At 47.7% G+C, this 21,876-nt stretch overlaps 1 protein-coding gene across 1 annotated transcript; it reads left to right on the top strand.

Moving 5' to 3' along the window:
- The first annotated feature begins 1,421 nt into the window (after positions 1 to 1,421).
- Positions 1,422 to 21,517, top strand: LOC120105605 (uncharacterized). The gene is made up of 6 exons (XM_039122480.2): positions 1,422 to 1,717; positions 1,856 to 1,896; positions 3,611 to 3,774; positions 20,047 to 20,146; positions 20,253 to 20,422; positions 20,678 to 21,517. The coding sequence occupies exons 1-6, from the start codon at positions 1,665 to 1,667 to the stop codon at positions 21,188 to 21,190; spliced, it is 1,041 nt and encodes a 346-aa protein (XP_038978408.2). The 5' UTR covers positions 1,422 to 1,664; the 3' UTR covers positions 21,191 to 21,517.
- The last annotated feature ends 359 nt before the right edge of the window (positions 21,518 to 21,876 follow it).

Here is a 21,876-nt window from a genome sequence, read left to right as displayed (position 1 = left end):
TGATGATGACCACAACGATACTACAATTTTTAGCAACATGTCATGATAAATATATCATAAGAACATATGCTCATAAATTATTTTACTAATCTCAATATCCTTTGATTTTAAGATTCATTGTAGATAAGCCTTGAGGTTTAGATTGCTAGCTTGCATGAAATATTTTTAAATTCAATATTAATTCTAATTTCTATAAATAAAGATATAATTAATTCTATCATTACTTTATTATGGTCAATACTTTTTTACTATGCATCACATAATGCATTAAAATATTTTTTGAATTAAATCAAGAAATTCCCATTCATTATCATTTTTAATTCATTTTGTTTTATAAATTATACATGAAATAATTTTTTTACAAATTATTATTTATATATGTAAATAAAATTAAATTACTATATTTAAAATTTATTATATAGTCTATTTTATATTGTTATAATTTATAAGTGCCTCGTACTAGTTTAACTATGCAAAATTGCAAATCTTAAAATCCACACTTTTCGCATTGCAAACCACCACGTGGACTGATATTCCTTGAGCCCCCTTACAGATCAGTCCATGCTACACAATACATTTTGAGGGTTTCTTGATTGTTTGGAAATGACTTTAAAAATGCTAATATTTTTGTTTTCAAAAATTGTTATTTTATATTATTTGGATAGTGAAAAATATCATTTGGAAATAGTCCAAACAACCGCATACACAATGCATCAAGGCTTATTTCATGATCATTTATGTACATGTGCCTTTTTTTTTTTTGCCCCAAGGAGGGCATCAACAAGTTTGATCCCACTTCACCTAAGTTCGACCAGATTTTCTCAAGTGTTATTTTTTTTCTTATATAGTATAAATAAAACCATTCAGATTTTCTCAAGTGTTAGATTTTCTTATAGTGTCCCCAGGGTTTAGCTTTCATATTTTTTATCCCCATAGCCTCAACCATAATTAGAGGTATCAATGGGTTGGGTCGGTTTGGATTTGGGTCAGATTGAAGCAGGTTCATGTTCAAAAAACTTTGGATCCATACTTAACCCATTTATAATGGGACTGAAAAATATCAATACCGAACCTATTTATTTCATAGAAACTCATTTAATTTTTTTATTTATTACTTATATATAACTAAAAATAAAGCAAAACATAGCATTCAATGATCATAAGTGAGAAATCAAATTTAATTAGAAATATATTATCATAATCACGGTAAACCTAGAAATTTAGGATACAAGCATAAATTAGCTAAAATATAATTTTATATCCTAAAATCTAATGGCCCGTTGGCCTATTTATAATCGGGTTAATTTCGGATCCCTTGTAATTGATCCGATTACGAAAGACACGACCCAAATTTATTTATTTCTGATGGATTAATGGGGCAGAGCCATAAGAAAGGCTGACGACCGGACGACCGCTAAGCCGTCTATGCCGACCATTCGATAAACACGATCAATCTCAGCAAGATGGAAGCTTCCGGAAGGAAAGCATTCCAAGGAAAATATCACACGTGACCTGGTGGTTGCCATAGGCGGTCGTGACTCCTCCATTTGGGCGTCGGACCCCAAGCCTCTATCCCAGCCCTCGAAACCCCGAGCCCTAATCTCGCTCTCCTCCCTCCCCCTCTCGAAAACCGTAGCCTCTGCTCCAGAGATCCGGTGGCCGCCATGGGTTCCAAGGACGAAGCGAAGGCCAGGGAGCACGACGGAGCGAGCCCCGGGTGAGATCTTTATCGATTCGTCGTTTTTTTTCTTTTTATTCAATAAAGATTTCGATCCATCGTTTTATCCCGGTTTTGCGGTTCGTTTAGAGGGTCTCTAACGCGTTCCTCCTCTTAAATCTTCTCTTTTGGCCGCAGAAAGATCTTTGTTGGAGGACTTCCCAAGGACACGAGCATTGGTGAGTCTCCTGTGCTATTCCTCATTCCTCTAGGGTTTCTTCCATATAAATTTTGGATATTTTTAATTCCAGTCAACTAAAGTGTGGATTCATTGCTATTATTATCATGCGGTTTTCGTGTGTTAATTCCTTTTTTCAAGAAAAAATGAAATATTGGAAGGGTTGTAAGCACGTCGAGCTGTTTTAATTGTGATATGATTCATCGGTTTTTTTTGCTTAATAAATCGGATTTTAATGCCTGATTTCGGTGCGATGGATCCGTGTTGTCGAGATCTAAACTCAGATGATGTTGATTGCCCTCAGCATGTGTCGTTCCTGATTTGGTTGTCTTTCTCCCTTGATTACACTTTGATATCCTGACTTTATAATTATTCACAGATCTGGCCCTTGTTCAATGCTTGATTTCTTCTTCTGTTACTCTAATGATGTTGACCATTTTCCAGAAGGTGAAATTGTCCCTTTTTTTGACTTTGGTAATTATTCTCCCTATCAATGCTTTTACTGCCTGTGTAACCTTGTTTCAATGTTAGTCATTTATTAAGTTTTGATGAACCAAATACAGGTTTTTCTTTTTCTTTTTCTTCTTTGTATCTCCAGTGCAATTTTTGTTGGTCTATGTGGTTGGATATAACACCATTTAAGTTTTTTTTGGGTTTAGCAAGCTATGCTAGGCTATTGTGTCTATTGGTTTGTTTGTTGCAGTTTTAAGGATCCCATCCGCCTTCAGGCCATTTTTGCTGTAATATACTTATAATCAAGGAGATGATAGCCTTAAAGGCTTAAACCATATTTCTGGGCACTGCTTTTGTTGTTGTTCTTTCCATCAGGACGCTGAAGCCTTGGTGTCAAATACACTCCTTTCAAATTGTTATTTCCAGTGGCTTTACTTATATGGTGCTTCTAGTTTGTTGATAGCCCTACGCCTGATCTTTTTTTTATCTCTTTTTTTTTAATTTATAGAAAAACCTGGTTTCTATTTTAGCCCAAGGCATTTTTCACTTATTGCTGTACAATCACAATTTATTTTGTCACTTTATCTTTTACATCATGTGTCTTAACATCCATGTAATGCACAGTTTCTTCTCTCATGTGTGCCTTACTGGGAAAGAGAATTTATGGAAGGAGAGCATTGAAAGCCTTAAACTGTAGAATGTCTAATAAACCACACATATATAATGTTTATGACATGCATTAAATTTTAATATGTAAAAGAACATGCTTATGGTCTCATATCCCTACCATATCCTATCCCACTTTTTTTTTTTTTAATTCAAGATTTCCATTTTCTGTATGACCGTGTATGTGTTTCATAGAGAAATGATCCTCTTATCCGCACCTGGCAAATACAAACACCCCACAACAATGTTGTTGCTTACTCGATATTGTAGTGTTTGTTTGAATTGTCCTGTTTTCCTCCTCTTTTTTTTGTTGTACTATATATCCTTGTTGGCCACTAATATGCTAGGGCATAATTTCTTTATGCTTTTTTCCTTATCAAGACCATTTAAAATTTTGGGCTGATTCTATCAATATTATATGCTTTTATTTTTTGGATATCGTAATTTTCTTGTGATTATGTTGTATTTTCTATTATGTTTTGCGTGGTTATTGTTGATTATCTATTTCCTGGAGTACTTTTTGATATTTGTATAATATCCACATGCCATGTTAAATGTTTCTCCTGAAACTGCATTATCTCTATTCCCCATAACAGCTACATTTACAAAGCATTTTGGGAAGTATGGCGAGATTATAGACCATGTGATAATGAAAGATAAATACACATCGCAACCAAGGGGTTTTGGTTTCATCACCTATGCTGATCCTTCCGTTGTTGATAAAGTAATTGAGGATACCCATATAATCAATGGAAAACAGGTAAATGTCATTTGCAAGCTGAGAATGTTATATTTAGCTTGATTCAATTATTAGCTTATTCTTTCCGGTGCTTTCCAGTTGAGAAATTAGTTGTATGATGAAACACATTTTTCCCCTCCTTTAAAATCTCATGTGGATGCGTTTTCATTTTATATTCGAAGTTACTTGCATAATTTGGATGCTCAGACGCTTTACTGAGTCTTTATCAATTATTTCCTTCATCTATTGCTAATAGTTTTCTACTATTTATCATCAGTGTCATGGACATGAGAATCAGATAGGTGAAGTTTCTGAGTATTCGATTCAGCAAGTGGAAAAAAATTGGATACGGATATATGTAGAAAAATTATTATTAATAAATAAATCATATAAATTTTTTGAATAGAAAAATTAATATGTTGTATCTTTTACTTTTGTTTTGTGTGATGCTTCTTTTGTTGACAAGTTGGAACTTATTAGTATGAATTATACAGGCATGATGCAGTACTTTGTAGTATTGGACTCTTAGTTTCGACATTCATCCATTGTTATTAATCACACAATTACCATGTTGTTTGGTTTGTATGTTGAGATGCAGAATGCTAGCTAAGTGACCTTAGAAAGCTGCACAAGATAATTTTGTTCATTTATAGTTGATTACAACCAGAAGAGTATAACATCTAGGACAACTGCAACAAACTAGTCAGATATTATCTTAAACTAAAATGCTGATGTTGTATTTTTTGCCTTACTACTAGTATCTTTGTCATAATATATGACCTATATATCTCCAAAATTAAGCAAATGTCCAAGATTTTCATCAACTGAAAACCAAGATTTTCATCAATAAAGTGCGAATATAAAAACAAAAAGTTGAAAAGTTAACATGTAAAACCTTTAGCAATGATATAGATTTTCACATTCTTGTGTACTAGTGCTTCAGTTTTTATTCCCATGTTTGATAAAAAAAAATAAGCTACCAATTTGGGGGAACTTGTTCTTCACATTTTGAGAACAAAAATCCATTCATCTCTTGTTCGTGTAGATTTCAAAAAGGATCAGAATAAGACAAAATATAATGGCAACATTGCACCTTCATTCCCTTCACTGTATAAGACAAGCAAATAAGTTAGAATGTGTGACATCACAAAAGAGACAATATACTCATTCTTTTGACTTATTATATTGAACATGAAAACGCAAAAAGAATAACTTCAAATATAAATATTGAAATACAAGCACTTGTTATGATAAAGCTATAAAAAGAAATATACATACTTACATAATATTATGTTGCCCAAAAATGGCAAAATGTTTCATTCTTTGAAGTTAATTATTCCTTCCCACCTCTTGTTGGGTGAGATCCTTATACCAATTAACATAAAAAAGCCTTTTGGTGTAGTGATAGGTTCACCCAGTGAACTATTAGCTATTTCTAATTCTGTGGCCTTTTCCAAACAAACATCATCAGTTCATCACCAATAATATCCCAAAATTGGTATGGGCCTTGTGAGTATTCTTTGTCCTTGAAACAAGTCTGAGATTGCCATGGATATCAACATGAGCAATTGCTCATTGAGATTTCAACTTCTTCCTCTTAAGATTCTTTATAATGTGTTACATACTCCAATTCCTTCCACAACATAAGAAGAGGTAAGCTGACAAAGCAATCTGCACATTGAAATTCTCAAGCTTAAAACACATTCAAATAATCCAAAAGATAAGAAATAAAGCATTTAGGAGTTATTGATAGTTTAATTTTTCAAAATTAGGAAATGGTAGCCTTACCTATCAGTTGATTATGCTAACGTTGGAGCATGAGATCCATGGTTAGCCCATCATGATTGTGGAGGAGAAAAGTATCTTTCACACGTCACATCTCATTGTCCAACATAACCTTCACATTTTCTTTGGCATTACGAATTGTACTTTGAATTTAATAGTAGCCCCATCGTGCATTAATGACAGGTATATCTATGAATTTCTGATATTGGCATTTCATGGCTTGCCATCTCTTTTTCATTTGTTAGTCAGTTAGTGCTTCTGAAATCCCCAATTTGTTCCACACGCATGAAAATAGATAACATTATTGGGATATATTTTCTCATTACATGTGTCTCTAAAATTGCACTTTCCAGCAAAGTGAGAAATCCTGTGAAGTTTACTTATTCTTGGACTCTGAAGCTTAGAAACTTTAAAGCCATTTTTCAAATGGGTCTGATTGTAGGAAAGAGAAGAGAACTCTGATCATAAAAGGTTTTCACGTTTTTATTGCATTGGAGTTTTTGCATACAAGATGACAGCTTGTCTTGATCAATGTTGGAAGCATAAACTCTGCAAACCTGAACATTTTTTTTGATTGAAATTGTTGCTGGAAATTAGACCCGGGGGCTGCCGCGAAGCCAGGGGAAGGAGGAGCTCCGCTGCCGGAAGGGCGGACGGCGGTGCGCCGGCCGGTGACGTCCTCCTGGAGGGGTGTAAGTCCTGCAAAAAAGCCGGTGGCCGGACTTTCCGGCGCCGGCCCTCCGATGCTTAAGTCAGAGGGGGCAGATATGTGGAGAGAGCAAGGAAGAGAGTATATGGAGAGGACAGCCGGAATATTTGAATAAGATGAAGAAGATGAAGAGGGTGATATCCTCTATTGTGTCTGTGCTGTTTGCTTCTTTTCACCCGGTCCAGGAGGGTTCTGTCCCGGGGCCCCCAGTTTTTTCTCCCTTTTCCCTTTTTCCCCCAGGTTTCCTTTTATAGGAGGATTTTTGTTACCTGGGAGGTGACAGGAGGTTTGTCCTGTTTTGTAATAATTGGGCACGATTTGGCCCATTAATGGCGTGGTGGAAAATAAGGCCGAATCGGACCGGAACCAGGGAGTTGTCACGGTCGATCGGACCTGTTGGGGTGGTAGAACCGCCGGCCGTGGTAGGCCTGGGGTCCGTGGATGGTAAGTGTATTTATTACCGAGTGAACCGGCGGTCAGGGAGAGCCATACGCTTTGATGGTTCGGTGATCCGGAGATCGCCTTGAGCCGTGTTCATTAAATGACTGAGTGCATTGGAGACTCGAGGGGGTCTCATGCATTAATGGCAGGTCGTGCCGAATACCTGCGGAGATCTTATGCCTTGATGGCTTGGAGATAGCGGCAGGTTGTAGTGGAGTTGTCAGGTCCCTCAGGCTTAGAGGGTTAGGCAGAAGTTGAACATTTGGTCCAAGGCAATCGGCTCGGCAGGGGTGCCGAGCTGAGCTGGTCGCCCAATGGGGCGCCCTGTGGCGGGGTTGCTTCATAGTACTTCTGCTCGGCGCCCTTTGGGCGAGTACCTCCTAGCCGAGCGCCTCTATTTGGCGCTCTCTAGTCAGCGCTTTCTAGTTGAGCGCTTCTCTGGTCGGCGTCCGCTGGTCGGCTGTTCCTATCCGAGCATCTCTACTTGGCTATTTTGATTGGGCGCCTCTTGGCGCTCTCTCTGGTCGGCGCTCTTTAGTCGAGCGTCTTCCTGGTCGGCTCTTTCTAGCCGAGCATCCCTACTTGGGACGTTGGTTGGTCCGAGCGCCTCTTGGCGCTCCGGTCGGCATTCTTGGGCCGAGCATCTTTTCAGATTGGCGCTCTCTAGCCGAGCACCCCTCTGGTTGGTGCTCTCTGGTCGGCACTCTTTGGCCGAGCTCCTTTCTGGTCGGCGCTTTTTGGCCGAGCGCCTCCGTGGTGGTATGACTTTGGGGTTTTTTCCCCCAACACTACCCCCCGACTTCCGAGTTCCAGTTGGCTACCAGCTGGAGCGCGGGAAGTAGCTTTAGTTGGGCCGTTACGGATTCCGAAAATTTTTTAATTTACTGCGCATTTTGAATTATCGGAGGTTTCGAGGTGCCTTTAATAGGCGGCGTCTCTTCTTTCCCGAAAAGCCTCATTATTGGGGCACCTTTCGCGAAGCGTCCTCGCGTCGTGGGCTCATGATGGGGCCACACGATCTTCGATTGCGGACGCCTTTCCACACGATCCGATGGGGCGCTTCAGCGTCCGAAGCGCTAGCCCTAATTAAATGCGTCGTTCTGTCTTTTGGACCGACACGCGTCGCCATCTAAACAGGATACAGCGTTTTTCTCGCTGATCCGGGCCGTTGGGGAGGTCTATTTAAACTCTCCCCTGGCCCCTTGTCCTCTTTCTATTGCCTTCTGTTTCCAGCTTTCCTTCCAGTCTTCCTCAGACCGAAGTTCCTTCTCTCCGGCGTTTCCCTCAGGTCCCTCTTCTTTTTGATTTCTTTTTCTCGCAATGGGTTCTCTCCCTAGCGAAGTCGAGTCCACCATGAGCGTCCTGGAGGTCGAGATGACCGAAGAGTGGTTCTTCCCTCTTCACGGGTTCCGTTTGGAGCCCGCCAGGCGGAGGGACCGGATAACCGATCCTCCGGTAGGCCGGATCGGAGTGCATCTGGAATCGCTCTGGGCCGGCCTCCGATTTCCTCTTCACGGCTTCGTGAATGAGTTGCTAACGGTGTGCCAGTTGGTTCCGGCGCAACTCACTCCGAACGCCTGGAGGACGGTGGTCGGTTTCTATCCCTGTGTTTACTGCAGGGGATTCCGACTTCTGTCAACGTCTTTCGGCGACTTTTTATTTTTAAGTCGAATCCGGGAGACGGGGAGTGGCTTTACATCGCCCTTCGGGCGGGTCGGCCACTCTTTCATGGTGCCCCCTCGTCCATTCATGGCTGGAAGGAGAAATTCTTCTTCCTTGGTTCTGCACAGTCCTGGGGGTTTGACCCCCGGTGGGGACCGGCTCAGCTCAAGTCCATCAACAAACCCCCCAGACTTTCTCCACGTGAGCAGGGGATCCTCGACGCCATCCGCAGCCTCGGGGACGGCATTTTACTAAACGGCCTCATATGTGAGGACGCTTTGGTGAACGTGGGCTTGAGCTCGGCACGTCCCCACGGTAAGGGTAGTTACAGTGTCTCTTTTTATTTCCTCATTGTTCTAATGTTCTAATCCTGTTCGCCTTTGCAGATATCGCAAAGATGGTGACGAAAAGCGAAGTTCTTTACGCCCGCTTCCAGAAGAGAGCGGCCGAGCTCTCGGGAGAGCCCACCGAGCCGAGAAAGAAGCAAAAGGTCTCGGCAACTTCGACTCCCTCGGCGGCAGCGGTGGCCGAGGCAGGTCCTTCCCGCCCTGCGCATCCCGAGGCGGGGCCTTCTCGCCCCGCTGACTCTGAGGCGGGTCCTTCTCAGCCCGCGCGCCCTGAGGCTGATCGGGGAGAGGGCGCGGGTTCCGGGGGCTCGGGCTCCAGAGGAGCCCCGATGGCGCCCCCATGCCCGGCGCCCTTGGCGCAGATCCCTGGTCGGCAGGATGCTCCAGTTGCCGACCAGGGGAGGAGTTCAGCGGGTCCCGTGCTTGCACGCCCCGCTATAGTTGTGCGGCGGTCAGATCGGCCGCTCGTCCGACCCCAGCCCCCTAGCTTCGAACCGGGGGGCAGTCAGGGAGCTTCGGGGTCGGCTCTACCTAGGCCAGCCGATGCTGGCCTTCCGGGCCCATCGGGCTCGGGGGGACGGGTGCCCCTTGCACCCACCTGGTCGGTGTTCGAGGGTGATTCAGCCCTCGAAAACCCTCGAGTAGCGCTGGAGGTATTCTGGGTCGCGCTGCTCCCAGCCGACCGGGCAATGATGCAGTCCATGAGCTATAATGCTTTCATGGACTATACCCGCTGCAACGCCGTCCGGGTAAGTAAAATCTTCCACTTGTGTAATCCGTATAGATTTTCTACTAGTGGCGCCTTATGTTTTTCTTTTCGTCTCTTTTACAGCATTTGCACGAGACAGAGATGCTGATGCACCTAGTCCAAGAATACCGGGAGAAAGCCCGGAGGTGCCAGCGCAGTTACGAGGAGGCCCAGAAGAGGTACATGGCCGCCGAGGCGAAGTACCAGGCCTCCGAGGAGAAATACCAGGCCTCTGAGGCCGAACGACAGGTGTTCCAAGGAAAGGTCGGAGCATCTGATGAAAAGATTCGAGCTCTGACCGCTGAGCTCGGTGAAGAGAAGGGCGCGCATGCATTGGCGAGGTCCGAGCTGCGCGCCGCAGAGGCTCGATTGGCCAAAGCGGAGCAGGCGCTGGCCTCCCGCGAGCAGGAGGTGGGGAATGCCCGCCTCCGACATTCGGAGCTCGAGCGGGAAATAAAAACCCTCGAGAAGAAGGCCACCTACCACGAGGCTTGGGAGCAAGCTCAGAGCGCGGTGGCGCTCTTTCGCGAGTCGGAGGAGTTCCGCGACCTCCTGGAAGAGGAGGGCGTGAATGGGCTGATCCAGGGCTTCCGGGATTTCCGCAATCAATTGCGGCGGCTCTCGGATTTTGACGTGAACTTGCTCCAACCGGGAGCAGGGGTCGAAAGGCCGGATGCGGAGGCGGATGCTCCGGAGGCCGAGGCGACCGAAGCCGCCCCCGAGGCTACTCCCATCGCTGTCGAGGCCACCGAAGAGGTTCCGGCTGCTGAGTCAACCACTCCCGGTACTGCCGAGGCCGAGGTGGTCGAGCTCGAGCCTTTGATGTAATTTTTGTTATTTCTTGTAAAGTCGGGATGGCCTCCCATACTTGTAAGGGTCAAACCCGAATTTTGTACTTAGCCTACGGGCCTTTTTGAAATGAATATGCATTTCTTTTTTGGAAACTCGTCTGTCATAGTCCAAGTTTTTCTGCTCGGATCCGTTTTAGGTTCCGAGGATATGGGCTCTAGGGCCTCAGCTTTTTCCGCCACAGGGTTTGAGTTTAAGTTTGGCTTGCCGAGCTCCATTGCTCGGTCCTTCAACCAGTGGTATAGCAACGCTTGTGCTTATACCAAAGGATTTGGGCTCGGAGAGTCTTCCCGAGCTCAGTCCAGAATTCGACCGAGCCCTAAGGCGGTCTCTAGGACTTAAAATTTTTGCGAAGTTAGTGAACTTCGATCCTCGCGTTGCCGGGGCGGACCAGATTCGTTTCCAACGAATGGGTCGAATGCTCGTCAACTCGTGACGGAAATTCACCGGACTTAGTATAATAATGTGCTGGTGTCATGAGCACTCCTTCGCCGAGGCGATTGAAGACGCTCCTCTGCTCGGCGTCCGTTCTTTGAGGACATCGGCAGAGAAAAATCCAAGAACAGAATAGATGATGTAGAAACATTAAATAAATGGGTACCTTGTACCGTGTGCGTCTTTGCGCCAAGGCGACTGAAGACGCTTCTCTGCTCGGACTCCATTCTTTGGGGACGTCGGCAGAGAAATCCGAGAATAGAATAGATAATGTAGACATTAATGTAGAAACATTAAGCAAATGGGTACCTTGTACCGTGTGCGTCCTGGCGCCGAGGCGACTAAAGACGCTTCTCTGCTCGGACTCCGTTCTTTGGGGACGTCGGCAGAGAAATCCAAGAGCAGAATAGATAATGTAAAAACATTAAATAAATGGGTACCTTGTACCGTGTGCGTCCTGGCGCCGAGGCGACTAAAGACGCTTCTCTGCTCGGACTCCGTTCTTTGGGGACGTCGGCAGAGAAATCCAAGAGCAGAATAGATAATGTAAAAACATTAAATAAATGGGTACCTTGTACCGTGTGCGTCTTTGCGCCAAGGCGACTGAAGACGCTTCTCTGCTCGGACTCCATTCTTTGGGGACGTCGGCAGAGAAATCCAAGAACAGAATAGATAATGTAAAAACATTAAATAAATGGGTACCTTGTACCGTGTGCGTCCTGGCGCCGAGGCGACTAAAGACGCTTCTCTGCTCGGACTCCGTTCTTTGGGGACGTCGGCAGAGAAATCCAAGAGCAGAATAGATAATGTAAAAACATTAAATAAATGGGTACCTTGTACCGTGTACGTCTTTGCGCCTAGGCGACTGAAGACGCTTCTCTGCTCGGACTCCGTTCTTTGGGGATGTCGGCAGAGAAATCCGGCGATGGAGAACGAGCCGAGCTCGTTTGGCCAATAAAGACAACATCCCAACGTATCGGGGCATCCCGATGAACCGGGGCATCTCGACGTCTCGAGGCATCCCGGCCGAGGTCGGGGTAGGAGCACGAGCCGAGCTCGTCCGGTCAGAGAGGACCGCTACTCAATAGTCGATGGAGCACGAGCCGAGCTCGTCCGGTCAGAGAGGACCGCTACTCAATAGATGGAGCACGAGCCGAGCTCGTCCGGTCAGAGAGGACCGCTACTCAATAATCGATGGAGCACGAGCCGAGCTCGTCCGGTCAGAGAGGACCGCTACTCAATAGATGGAGCACGAGCCGAGCTCGTCCGGTCAGAGAGGACCGCTATTCAATAATCGATGGAGCACGAGCCGAGCTCGTCCGGTCAGAGAGGACCGTTACTCATGTCTCGACGTCTCGAGCTTCCCGGTAACCGGGGCATCCCGACGTCTCGGGGCATCCTGACCGTGGCCAGGGTAGGAGAACGAGCCGAGCTCGTTGGTTGATGGAGAGCGCACCACGAACTCACGGACATCTTTAGGAGGTCCACGCAGGTACTCCATCATCCCGAAGCATCGAGGCATCCCAACCGTGGTCAGGGAAGAAGAATGAACCTTATGCCATGAGATAATCAGGAAAATTGGTGAGCTCGGAATAAGTTCGCAAACCATCAGTTTATTGTGAAATGAAATTCATAGAATGAAATTCAATGGTTGAATAATGGGGAACCCCTCAGGGTTCTACTGGTGGTACACGCGGAGATTTTCAGAGCTCCAGCTCCACGGAATGGGAGTCCCATCTAGAGACTCCAATTGATAAGTTCCGGGTCGGCGAATGCGCGTGACTCGGTATGGTCCTTCCCAATTCGGGGCCAGCTTCCCTCGCTCAGTTGGTCGGGAGGTTTCAGCTCTTCTTAGGACAAGGTCCCCTGGTCTGAAAGATTTGACTTTGACCCTGGCGTTGTAGTACTGAGCTGTCTTTTGCTGGTACCTCGCCATACGTACTCGGGCGACCTCCCTTGTTTCCTCGATCAGGTCGAGGTTGCCTCTGAGCTGCGAAGAGTTGGAGCTGGCATCGTGGTGCTTGACTCTTGGAGAGGGGAGCCCAATCTCTAGTGGAATGACGGCCTCCGTCCCATATGTTAGGTTGAAGGGAGTCTCGCCGGTGGGGACGCGGAACGTAGTCCGGTAAGCCCACAGGACATTGTATAGGTCTTCGACCCATTGTCCTTTGGATTTGTCGAGCCTGGTTTTGAGACCCTGCAAAATAGTACGATTTGTTACCTCGGTTTCTCCGTTTGTCTGAGGATGCGCGACCGAGATGAAGCGGTGGTCAATGCCAAGCTCGGAGCAGAACTCTCTGAAATGGATGTTGTCGAACTGGCGACCGTTGTCAGAGATAAGGATGCGGGGAAGCCCGAATCTGCAAATGATGGACTTCCAGACGAAATCCCGCATCTTCTGCTCAGTGATCCAGGCGAGGGGCTCAGCTTCCACCCACTTAGTGAAATAGTCGATGGAGACGATCAGGAACTTCCTTTGCCTGGTGGCCAGTGGAAATGGCCCAAGGATGTCAATTCCCCACTGGGCAAAAGGCCAAGGGGAGCTGATAGAAGTCAAAGGAGCCGAGGGCCGGCGCTGAACATTGGCGTTCCTTTGGCACCGGTCGCATCTTTGGACGAAATCCATAGCATCCTTCTGGAGTGTCGGCCAATAATATCCTTGGCGCAGAATTTTATGGGCCAATGCTCGCCCTCCCAGATAGTTTCCACAAATTCCTTCGTGGACTTCGCGCAGGGCATAATTAGCTTCCGTTGGGCGAAGGCATCTGAGGAGGGGAGAGGTGGAGGATTTCCGGTAGAGCTTTCCCTCGTATAGTATGTATCGGGTGGCGAGGCGCTTGATTCGGCGAGCCTCTCGTACATCAGCAGGGAGGGTTTCGTTTTGCAGATAGCTGATGAGTTCATCCATCCAGCTTGGCTCGAGCTCGGTGCAGAAGGTCTGCTCGGGCTCGTCTGTGCTGGGCTTTTGGAGATATTCCAGTACTGCTTCTTTGGGAAGCTCGCTCATGCGAGAGGACGCCAGCTTTGATAGCTGGTCGGCCTTGAGATTCTTCGACCTGGCAATATGTTGAATGTGGAAAAAGTTCAAGGTCGAGGCGAGATCCCGTACCTTCTGGAGATACTTCTGCATGGTCGGGTCTCTGGCTTCGAAGTCGCCCACAATTTGGTTGACGACGAGCTGAGAATCACTGAAGGCCTTCAAGTCCTTCAGTTCTAGCTCTTTGGCTAGCTTAAGCCCGGCGACGAGCGCTTCATACTCCGCCATGTTATTGGAAGCAGGAAACTCGAGGCGCAGGGCCTGCTCGGCGACCACCCCCTCCGGGCTGGTGAGAATAAATCCTGCTCCGCTACCCCCCGAGTTTGAAGAGCCATCGACATGTAGAGTCCATGTCAAACTCGGGTTCTGCTCCAGCGGTGGCTCAGGTTCAGGCTCGACCTCATCCGGTATGGTGCACTCGACAATAAAATCTGCGAGTGCTTGTGCTTTGATCGTCGGTCTGGGCCGGTACTCGATGTCGAATTCTCCGAGCTCAATGGCCCATTTAGTGATCCGACCCGCACGATCTGATCTCTGCAAGATCTGCTTGACCGGCTGGTCAGTCAGCACAGCCACTGTATGAGCTTGGAAGTAGGGTCGGAGCCTCCGAGCCGAGATGACCAAAGCATAAGCGGTCTTCTCAAGCTTGGAGTATCGGGTCTCAGCGTCCCTTAAGACCCGGCTGGTGTAATACACTGGTTTCTGAAGTTTCCCCTCTTCTCGGACCAGGACCGAGCTTACTGCTACAGGGGAGACAGCTAGATACAAGTAGAGGAGCTCACCCTGTTGAGGCTTCGTGAGCAGGGGAGGGGAAGCCAGCAGGTGCTTGAGCTCTTCAAAAGATTGCTGGCACTCGTCCGACCACAAGAAGCTCTTCGGCTTCTTGAGGGCTGCAAAGAATGGAAAGCAGCGCTCGGCCGAGCGGGAGATAAATCTCCCGAGGGCTGCCACTCGGCCTGTGAGCCGCTGTACCTCCTTGACCGTCCTGGGAGGCGTCATCCCTTGGAGGGCTCGGATCTTCTCTGGATTGGCCTCAATTCCTCGTTGTGTAATGATGAAGCCGAGGAATTTGCCGGAGGTGACCCCGAATGCACATTTAGCTTGGTTGAGCTTCATCTGGTATTTTCAGAGTGTGGAGAATGCTTCATTGAGGTCGGCTATGTGGTCTTGCGCCGCCTTGCTTTTTACCAGCATGTCATCCACGTAGACCTCCATGTTTCGGCCTATTTGGTCTTTGAAGATCCGGCTGACCAGCCTTTGATAAGTTGCCCCGGCATTTTTTAGGCTGAACGGCATCACTTTGTAGCAGTAGGTTCCCCCGTCGGTGATGAAGGCTGTCTTTTCCTCATCTTCTGGCGCCATGCGGATCTGGTTATATCCGGAAAAGGCGTCCATGAATGCCAGCAGCTCGTGACCCGAGGTGGAGTCCACGAGCTGGTCGATGCTGGGAAGTGGAAAGCTGTCTTTCGGGCAGGCTTTATTCAGGTCGGTGTAGTCCACGCACATACGCCACTTTCCGCTAGCTTTTTTGACGAGGACCACATTGGCGAGCCATTCCGGGTAGGATATCTCCCGGATGAAGCCGGCTTCAAGGAGCTTGCCGACCTCCTCGGCTGCTGCTCGTTGTCGTTCAGGAGCGGCGCCTCGCTTCTTTTGTCGCACGGGCTTGCAGGTCGGCTTTACTTGGAGCCGGTGGACCATGATCTCTGGATCTATCCCTGGTATGTCTGCAGGCGACCATGCGAAGACATCCATGTTGTCTCGTAGGAAGTTGACGAGGCGACTCCTCTCGTGTTCGCCAAGGCCAGAGCCGACCTGCACGGTTAGCTCGGAAAAGTTCTCTCGTAAGGGAACTTGAATTAACAACTCACCAGGCTCTATCCGCTCTTTCTGGGGGTTGACCCGTGCCTCCATAACTTCAGTTGAGGACTGGTCAGTCGTTGGGGCAGGCACCTCGGCTGGTCGTCTTGCCTCGTGGGTCGCTAGGTAGCATCGCCTTGCCACCATTTGGTCCCCTCGGGCTTCACCGACTCCCTGGCTGGTGGGGAATCGCATCAGCAGGTGGTGAGTTGAGACCGCTGCTCGGAGGGCGTTGAGTCCTGGCCTTCCGAGGATGGCGTTGTAAACCGAGGGCAGGCGTATCACAAGGAAGCTCATACCCACGGTACTTTCACGAGGGGCGAGCCCGGCTGTGACCAGAAGGTCGATCTCGCCCTCTACTGGGACTGAATCCCCAGTGAATCCAACTAGCGGAGCATTCATTCTCCGTAGCTGTTCTTTTGTCATCCCCATTTTACAATAAGCACCAAAATACAAAACATTCGCCGAGCTTCCATTATCAACCAGGATGCGTTTTACATCAAATTTATTTATGATCATGGAGATGACCATGGCGTCATCATGGGGAGTTTCGACTCCCTCTAGATCGTCATCTGAGAAGGAGATGGCTTCAGAGGTGCGCGGGCGCTTCGAGGAGGCTTCTTCCCCTGAGGCTTCCCCAGCCGAGGTTCCGCCTCGGATAGTGTTGATGACGCCGGCGATGGGCCTGTTGGCATTTGAACCTTCAGGCTGTGCTGCTCCTTCGGCTGGCTTCTTCCCTTCACGCCGGCCTTGCACAAACCGATCGAGCACCCCTCGGCGAATGAGTACTTCGATCTCATTTCGGAGCTGATAACAATCCTCGGTATCATGGCCGTGATCCTGGTGAAAACGGCAATACTTCCGGAGATCACGCCGGATTCTGGTGTCTGGCTTTGGAGGGGGGAGCCGGATGCAATCCCGGCTCTCAATTTCCATGAGGATTTCAGCCCGAGGAGCATTGAGGGGAGTATACTTTTCATACCTCCCTTGGGGTGCACGGGCCTGCAGTGGGAACCTCGGGCGGAGTGGTGACCTCTGCTGTGGCGGTCCTCTCAACCGGGGTGGACTCTTCGGGCGGGGCGGATTCTTAGCTCGTCACGGAGACGGGCTTCTGGGCCGGCCGCGCTCCTCGCGGCATCTTTTCTTGGGGTTCTGCTCGGTCCCACCCCGCCTAACTGCCACGGCCTCTTCTGCCTTGGCATACTTCCGCGCCCGAGCGAACATTTCGGTGAGGTCTATGGGGAAATTCTTCTCGATCGAGAAGAGGAATCTGTAGGACCGGGCTCCAGTCTTCAATGCTGACATGGCGATTGACTGGTCAAGCTCCCGGACCTCCCATGTTGCGGCGGTGAACCGGTCCAAGTACTCCTTGAAGGATTCTCCCTCCTTTTGTTTGATGTCAAGGAGGGAGTCGGATGTTCGCCGCTGGGGCTGGCTGGCGGCAAAGTTGCCAGCAAATTGTCTGCCGAGCTGCTCAAAGGAAGAGACAGTACTCGGCTTCAGCCCGGTGAACCAAAGCCGGGCTGGCCCTCGGAGTGTCGCCGGAAAAGCTTTGCACATCATGGCCTCCGAGGCTCCTTGTAGGGCCATTAAGACTCGGTAACTCTCCAGGTGGTCCAGGGGATCAGCCTTGCCGTTGTAGGGCTCCACCTGGGGCATCTTGAACCGTAGTGGGACCGGTTCATCTTCGATCTCCGGGGAGAAGGGAGACTTCGTAGTGAACTCGAAGTCGTTATCATGTCCTGATTTTCTCCCGTGGAGTGCCTGGATTTGGCGCTCCAGCTTCTCGACCTTCTTGTCGAGTTCATCATTCTGGAGGATCGCTGCAGCGGTTCATTCGAGCGCAGGTTGCCCTGGAACCGACTCAGCTTCTGAAGGCTGTGGCCAGCCTCCATAGCCTCTGGCTGGGTGCTCTCTCCAGAGGGAGGCCTGGACTTGGGAGTCCTGACCTCGAAGGGGAAGTCCGCTTGTAGGAGGCTCCGGTTGAGCTGGAGCCGGAGGAGGCGGTGCCGTTGGGATGCCCCTGGGTTGCAAGCTTTGGACAGCGGTAGCCAAGAGGGGTTGACTCGGCCGGAAGTGGTGAGTTCCGGACGGAATGCCCAGGGCTGGGTGGAGGACGTCGAGAGGCGTTGGAAGCCCCTTTGCTTCTTAGCTTCATGGCAGCGAACTCGGTGCCCTTCCTCTAGCGCCAACTGTTGCTGGAAATTGGACCCGGGGGCTGCCGCGAAGCCAGGGGAAGGAGGAGCTCCGCTGCCGGAAGGGCGGACGGCGGTGCGCCGGCCGGTGACGTCCTCCTGGAGGGGTGTAAGTCCTGCAAAAAAGCCGGTGGCCGGGCTTCCCGGCGCCGGCCCTCCGATGCTTAAGTCAGAGGGGGCAGATATGTGGAGAGAGCAAGGAAGAGAGTATATGGAGAGGACAGCCGGAATATTTGAATAAGATGAAGAAGATGAAGAGGGTGATATCCTCTATTGTGTCTGTGCTGTTTGCTTCTTTTCACCCGGTCCAGGAGGGTTCTGTCCCGGGGCCCCCGGTTTTTCCTCCCTTTTCCCTTTTCCCCCCAGGTTTCCTTTTATAGGAGGATTTTTGTTACCTGGGAGGTGACAGGAGGTTTGTCCTGTTTTGTAATAATTGGGCACGATTTGGCCCATTAATGGCGTGGTGGAAAATAAGGCCGAATCAGACCGGAACCAGAGAGTTGTCACGGTCGATCGGACCTGTTGGGGTGGTAGAACCGCCGGCCGTGGTAGGCCTGGGGTCCGTGGATGGTAAGTGCATTTATTACCGAGTGAACCGGCGGTCAGGGAGAGCCATACGCTTTGATGGTTCGGTGATCCGGAGATCGCCTTGAGCCGTGTTCATTAAATGACTGAGTGCATCGGAGACTCGAGGGGGTTTCATGCATTAATGGCAGGTCGTGCCGAATACCTGCGGAGATCTTATGCCTTGATGGCTTGGAGATAGCGGCAGGTTGTAGTGGAGTTGTCAGGTCCCTCAGGCTTAGAGGGTTAGGCAGAAGTTGAACATTTGGTCCAAGGCAATCGGCTCGGCAGGGGTGCCGAGCCGAGCTGGTCGCCCAATGGGGCGCCCTGTGGCGGGGTTGCTTCATAGTACTGCTCGGCGCCCTTTGGGCGAGTACCTCCTAGCCGAGCGCCTCTATTTGGCGCTCTCTAGTCAGCGCTTTCTAGTTGAGCGCTTCTCTGGTCGGCGTCCGCTGGTCGGCTGTTCCTATCCGAGCATCTCTACTTGGCTATTTTGATTGGGCGCCTCTTGGCGCTCTCTCTGGTCGGCGCTCTTTAGTCGAGCGTCTTCCTGGTCGGCTCTTTCTAGCCGAGCATCCCTACTTGGGACTTTGGTTGGTCCGAGCGCCTCTTGGCGCTCCGGTCGGCATTCTTGGGCCGAGCATCTTTTCAGATTGGCGCTCTCTAGCCGAGCACCCCTCTGGTTGGTGCTCTCTGGTCGGCACTCTTTGGCCGAGCTCCTTTCTGGTCGGCGCTTTTTGGCCGAGCGCCTCCGTGGTGGTATGACTTTGGGGTTTTTTCCCCCAACAGAAATAATGACCATATGTGGTTTAGTTTGCTTCTAGCTAACCTGCTCGAGCAATTTGCTCTCTAGCAATTTCTTTGATGAAGTGCAGTTGCCTTCATGTATAGTCTTTTTATTTATTCACCAAGTAATCCAGCATGTATTGTTCATCCCGTTGTTTTATGGGCTTGTGCTTATTGATTTTTGGTCATGTGCAACATATCCCCAATGTTTGTGAAATCATTTTTTGCACTGATTACTTTAAGCTGTCTTTGACCCATTGTTAATTTTGCTAAATGTTTGGATTGTGATTTGTTGGTTAAGTCTTAGAAATATGGTTTTGTATTATGCAACTATTTGTAGGCTTTGTCTGGCCTTCCATGTTAGGAGCTGTATACTTAAGTGGCACCAGATCCTCTTCTTCAATTTTCCTTTAAGCAAAAGTACAATTGAGTTATTAGAAAGAGATTGTAGGTGAAGTTTCGGGCTAGGTAACAACATCTTCAGTGATGGGAGATTAGTTGCAACTGACTAGAACGCCTCTATGTCAGTCCTTTCTTCTTCCTCCTCCTCTTCTAGCAATAACATTAGTTGCAGCCTTGTAAACTATGACTGCATGCTTCTTGCACATCTGCGTACCAATAGAATATATGCCATACATCTTGCTGATTGGATGCCGTACTGCATTCTTTTCTTTTTAATTTTGCTTGTTAATTCTTTTCCTCATTTTCTTTTGAGTTTGCTTTAGCTTGATCATTTTCAAGTCTTTTATATGTTATACTGTTTCTTATGCATGTATTTCAGTAGCTAGTGCTGGATGATAATGTGGGAGGTAAAGTAATATTGTTGTGGTTCCAAATATTTAAACACTTGGTAGCTGATGAGTTGTGACCTACAGGTTGAAATCAAAAGAACCATCCCAAAAGGCTCTGTGCAATCGAAGGATTTTAAAACAAAAAAGATCTTTGTTGGTGGGATCCCATCAATGGTTACAGAAGGTAATTTAGTTTATATATTATGTTTTTTTTGAGCAAATATTATACACTTCCTGAATGTTTCTATTGCTTGCTGCTCATTCTTTTTGGTGCTTTATCTATTGATTAGATGAATTCAAGGATTTCTTTTCAAAATATGGGAAAGTGGTTGATCACCAGATTATACGTGATCATGCAACCAACCGCCCTCGAGGCTTTGGCTTTATTATTTTTGATTCTGAACAAGTTGTAGATGATTTATTAACGAAGGGCAATATGATTGATCTGGCTGGTTCTCAGGTGAGTTTTCTGCAACCTTATATGAAGGATATGGAACTGAACCTGATTTTGGTGTGCTCCCTGTCATGCATTGTTTTTGTTTCATTGTGGTTTATAGAGCTATTATACTTCATATGATTTTGCGTATATCACTGATTTTTGTCAAATTTATTATGTTCTTAGGTTTAAGGTTACTGTAGGTTCAATTATATTCCTGAGACGAGGCTTACTAGACTGTGTAACAGGAATTAGGTTAATGCTGTTGCTTTGTTGTAGGTGGAGATCAAGAAGGCTGAACCAAAGAAAGCCTCAAACCCACCACCTCATGCATATGGTAGTGAACCTAGGTCTCGTTCTTTTGGTGATGGCTTTGGTGATTTTGGCAACTCTTATAGCAGTTTTGGTGGCGGCGAATTTGGCCCGGCTTCCTATAGGACCTCTGGAGGTCTTGGTGGTAGGTTTGGTGGTTATGGTGGCTATGGTGCTGGTGGTGGTGAATTTGGTGGTGGATATGGTGGTTTTGGTGGAGGATTAGGGGGTTACCGAGGAGAATCTTCTCTTGGTTACTCCAGTCGCCTTGGATCATATGGAGGGTTTGGTGGGGGATATGGTGGAGGGGGCTTAGGTGGCTATGGGCGTGGCGACGAGGGATTTGGTGGGTATGGAAGTTCTAGCTATGGTGGTGGATATGATTCTGGCCCAAGTGCTGGTTATGGCTCTGGTGGACTGTATGGTAGTAGGGCAGGCTATGGTGGTGGTGCTGGTCGATATCACCCATATGCAAGGTAGGAAAGAGGCCAGTTTCTTCCAGCTAAACTTTGTTATAGACATTTTTCATTACAGGTTTCACTAGTTACTGGGATGCAAGGTTGTGCCAGGTTCCGTAGATGCTATAGAAGGGTCTCTCAGACTGTTGAGCTCCGGCTTGCTAGTTTGCTTATTTAGAGTGCTATCAGAGTCATGTAATGTTTAGAAACCCGAACTAGATGATCTATGGATTGTGTTTTTTTGTTTGGTTATTTGTAGACTTTAGAATTTCATGTAGCTTGGGATGTACTCTGTAGAATGCTGTAGCATCAATATTTTAGGCCTTTATGTGTGCCCTTTGGTTCTTAAGTTTTGTATGGCGGCACGGCTAGATTTTCTAGTCTGAAATTTTGACAGGTTGGGACAATACTAATTTCTGTTTTAGCTGGTAGCAACCTGAAACGTTGAACAAAAGCTACTCAACATTAGTATTATGTTGACTGTGGCTTCCATTGTTTCGTGCTGGTTCTGCAGCAGAGGGTTTTTTTTAACCCTTAAGAATTTCAAGTTTTTACTATTTAGCGCACGTTTTCATGTTATAGTGAGCCGGCAAAATGGTTTACTAGATAACAGTTTCAGTAAGGGAGTGATTTAGGCTCACTGCATGGTGGAAAGAAGAGTTTCCATTGGAGCGGGATGCCACTCATAGTGGACCTAGAGACTCATTC

Source organism: Phoenix dactylifera, chromosome 11 (genome assembly GCF_051530095.1).
Source record: "Phoenix dactylifera cultivar Ajwa chromosome 11, Ajwa_hap1_PhDact_Kaust_v1.1, whole genome shotgun sequence".
NCBI lineage: Eukaryota > Viridiplantae > Streptophyta > Magnoliopsida > Arecales > Arecaceae > Phoenix > Phoenix dactylifera.
Note: the sequence above shows the minus strand (reverse complement) of the source record. Positions and strands in the feature narration are given on the sequence as shown.

Excerpts from the sequence above, each read along its gene's own strand:
- LOC120105605 (XM_039122480.2), top strand. The coding sequence starts at position 1,665 with ATGGGTTCCAAGGACGAAGCGAAGGCCAGGGAGCACGACGGAGCGAGC. Across the intron at positions 1,897-3,610 it reads TCCCAAGGACACGAGCATTG|CTACATTTACAAAGCATTTT; the intron begins GTGAGTCTCCTG and ends TCCCCATAACAG. Across the intron at positions 3,775-20,046 it reads ATATAATCAATGGAAAACAG|GTTGAAATCAAAAGAACCAT; the intron begins GTAAATGTCATT and ends TGTGACCTACAG.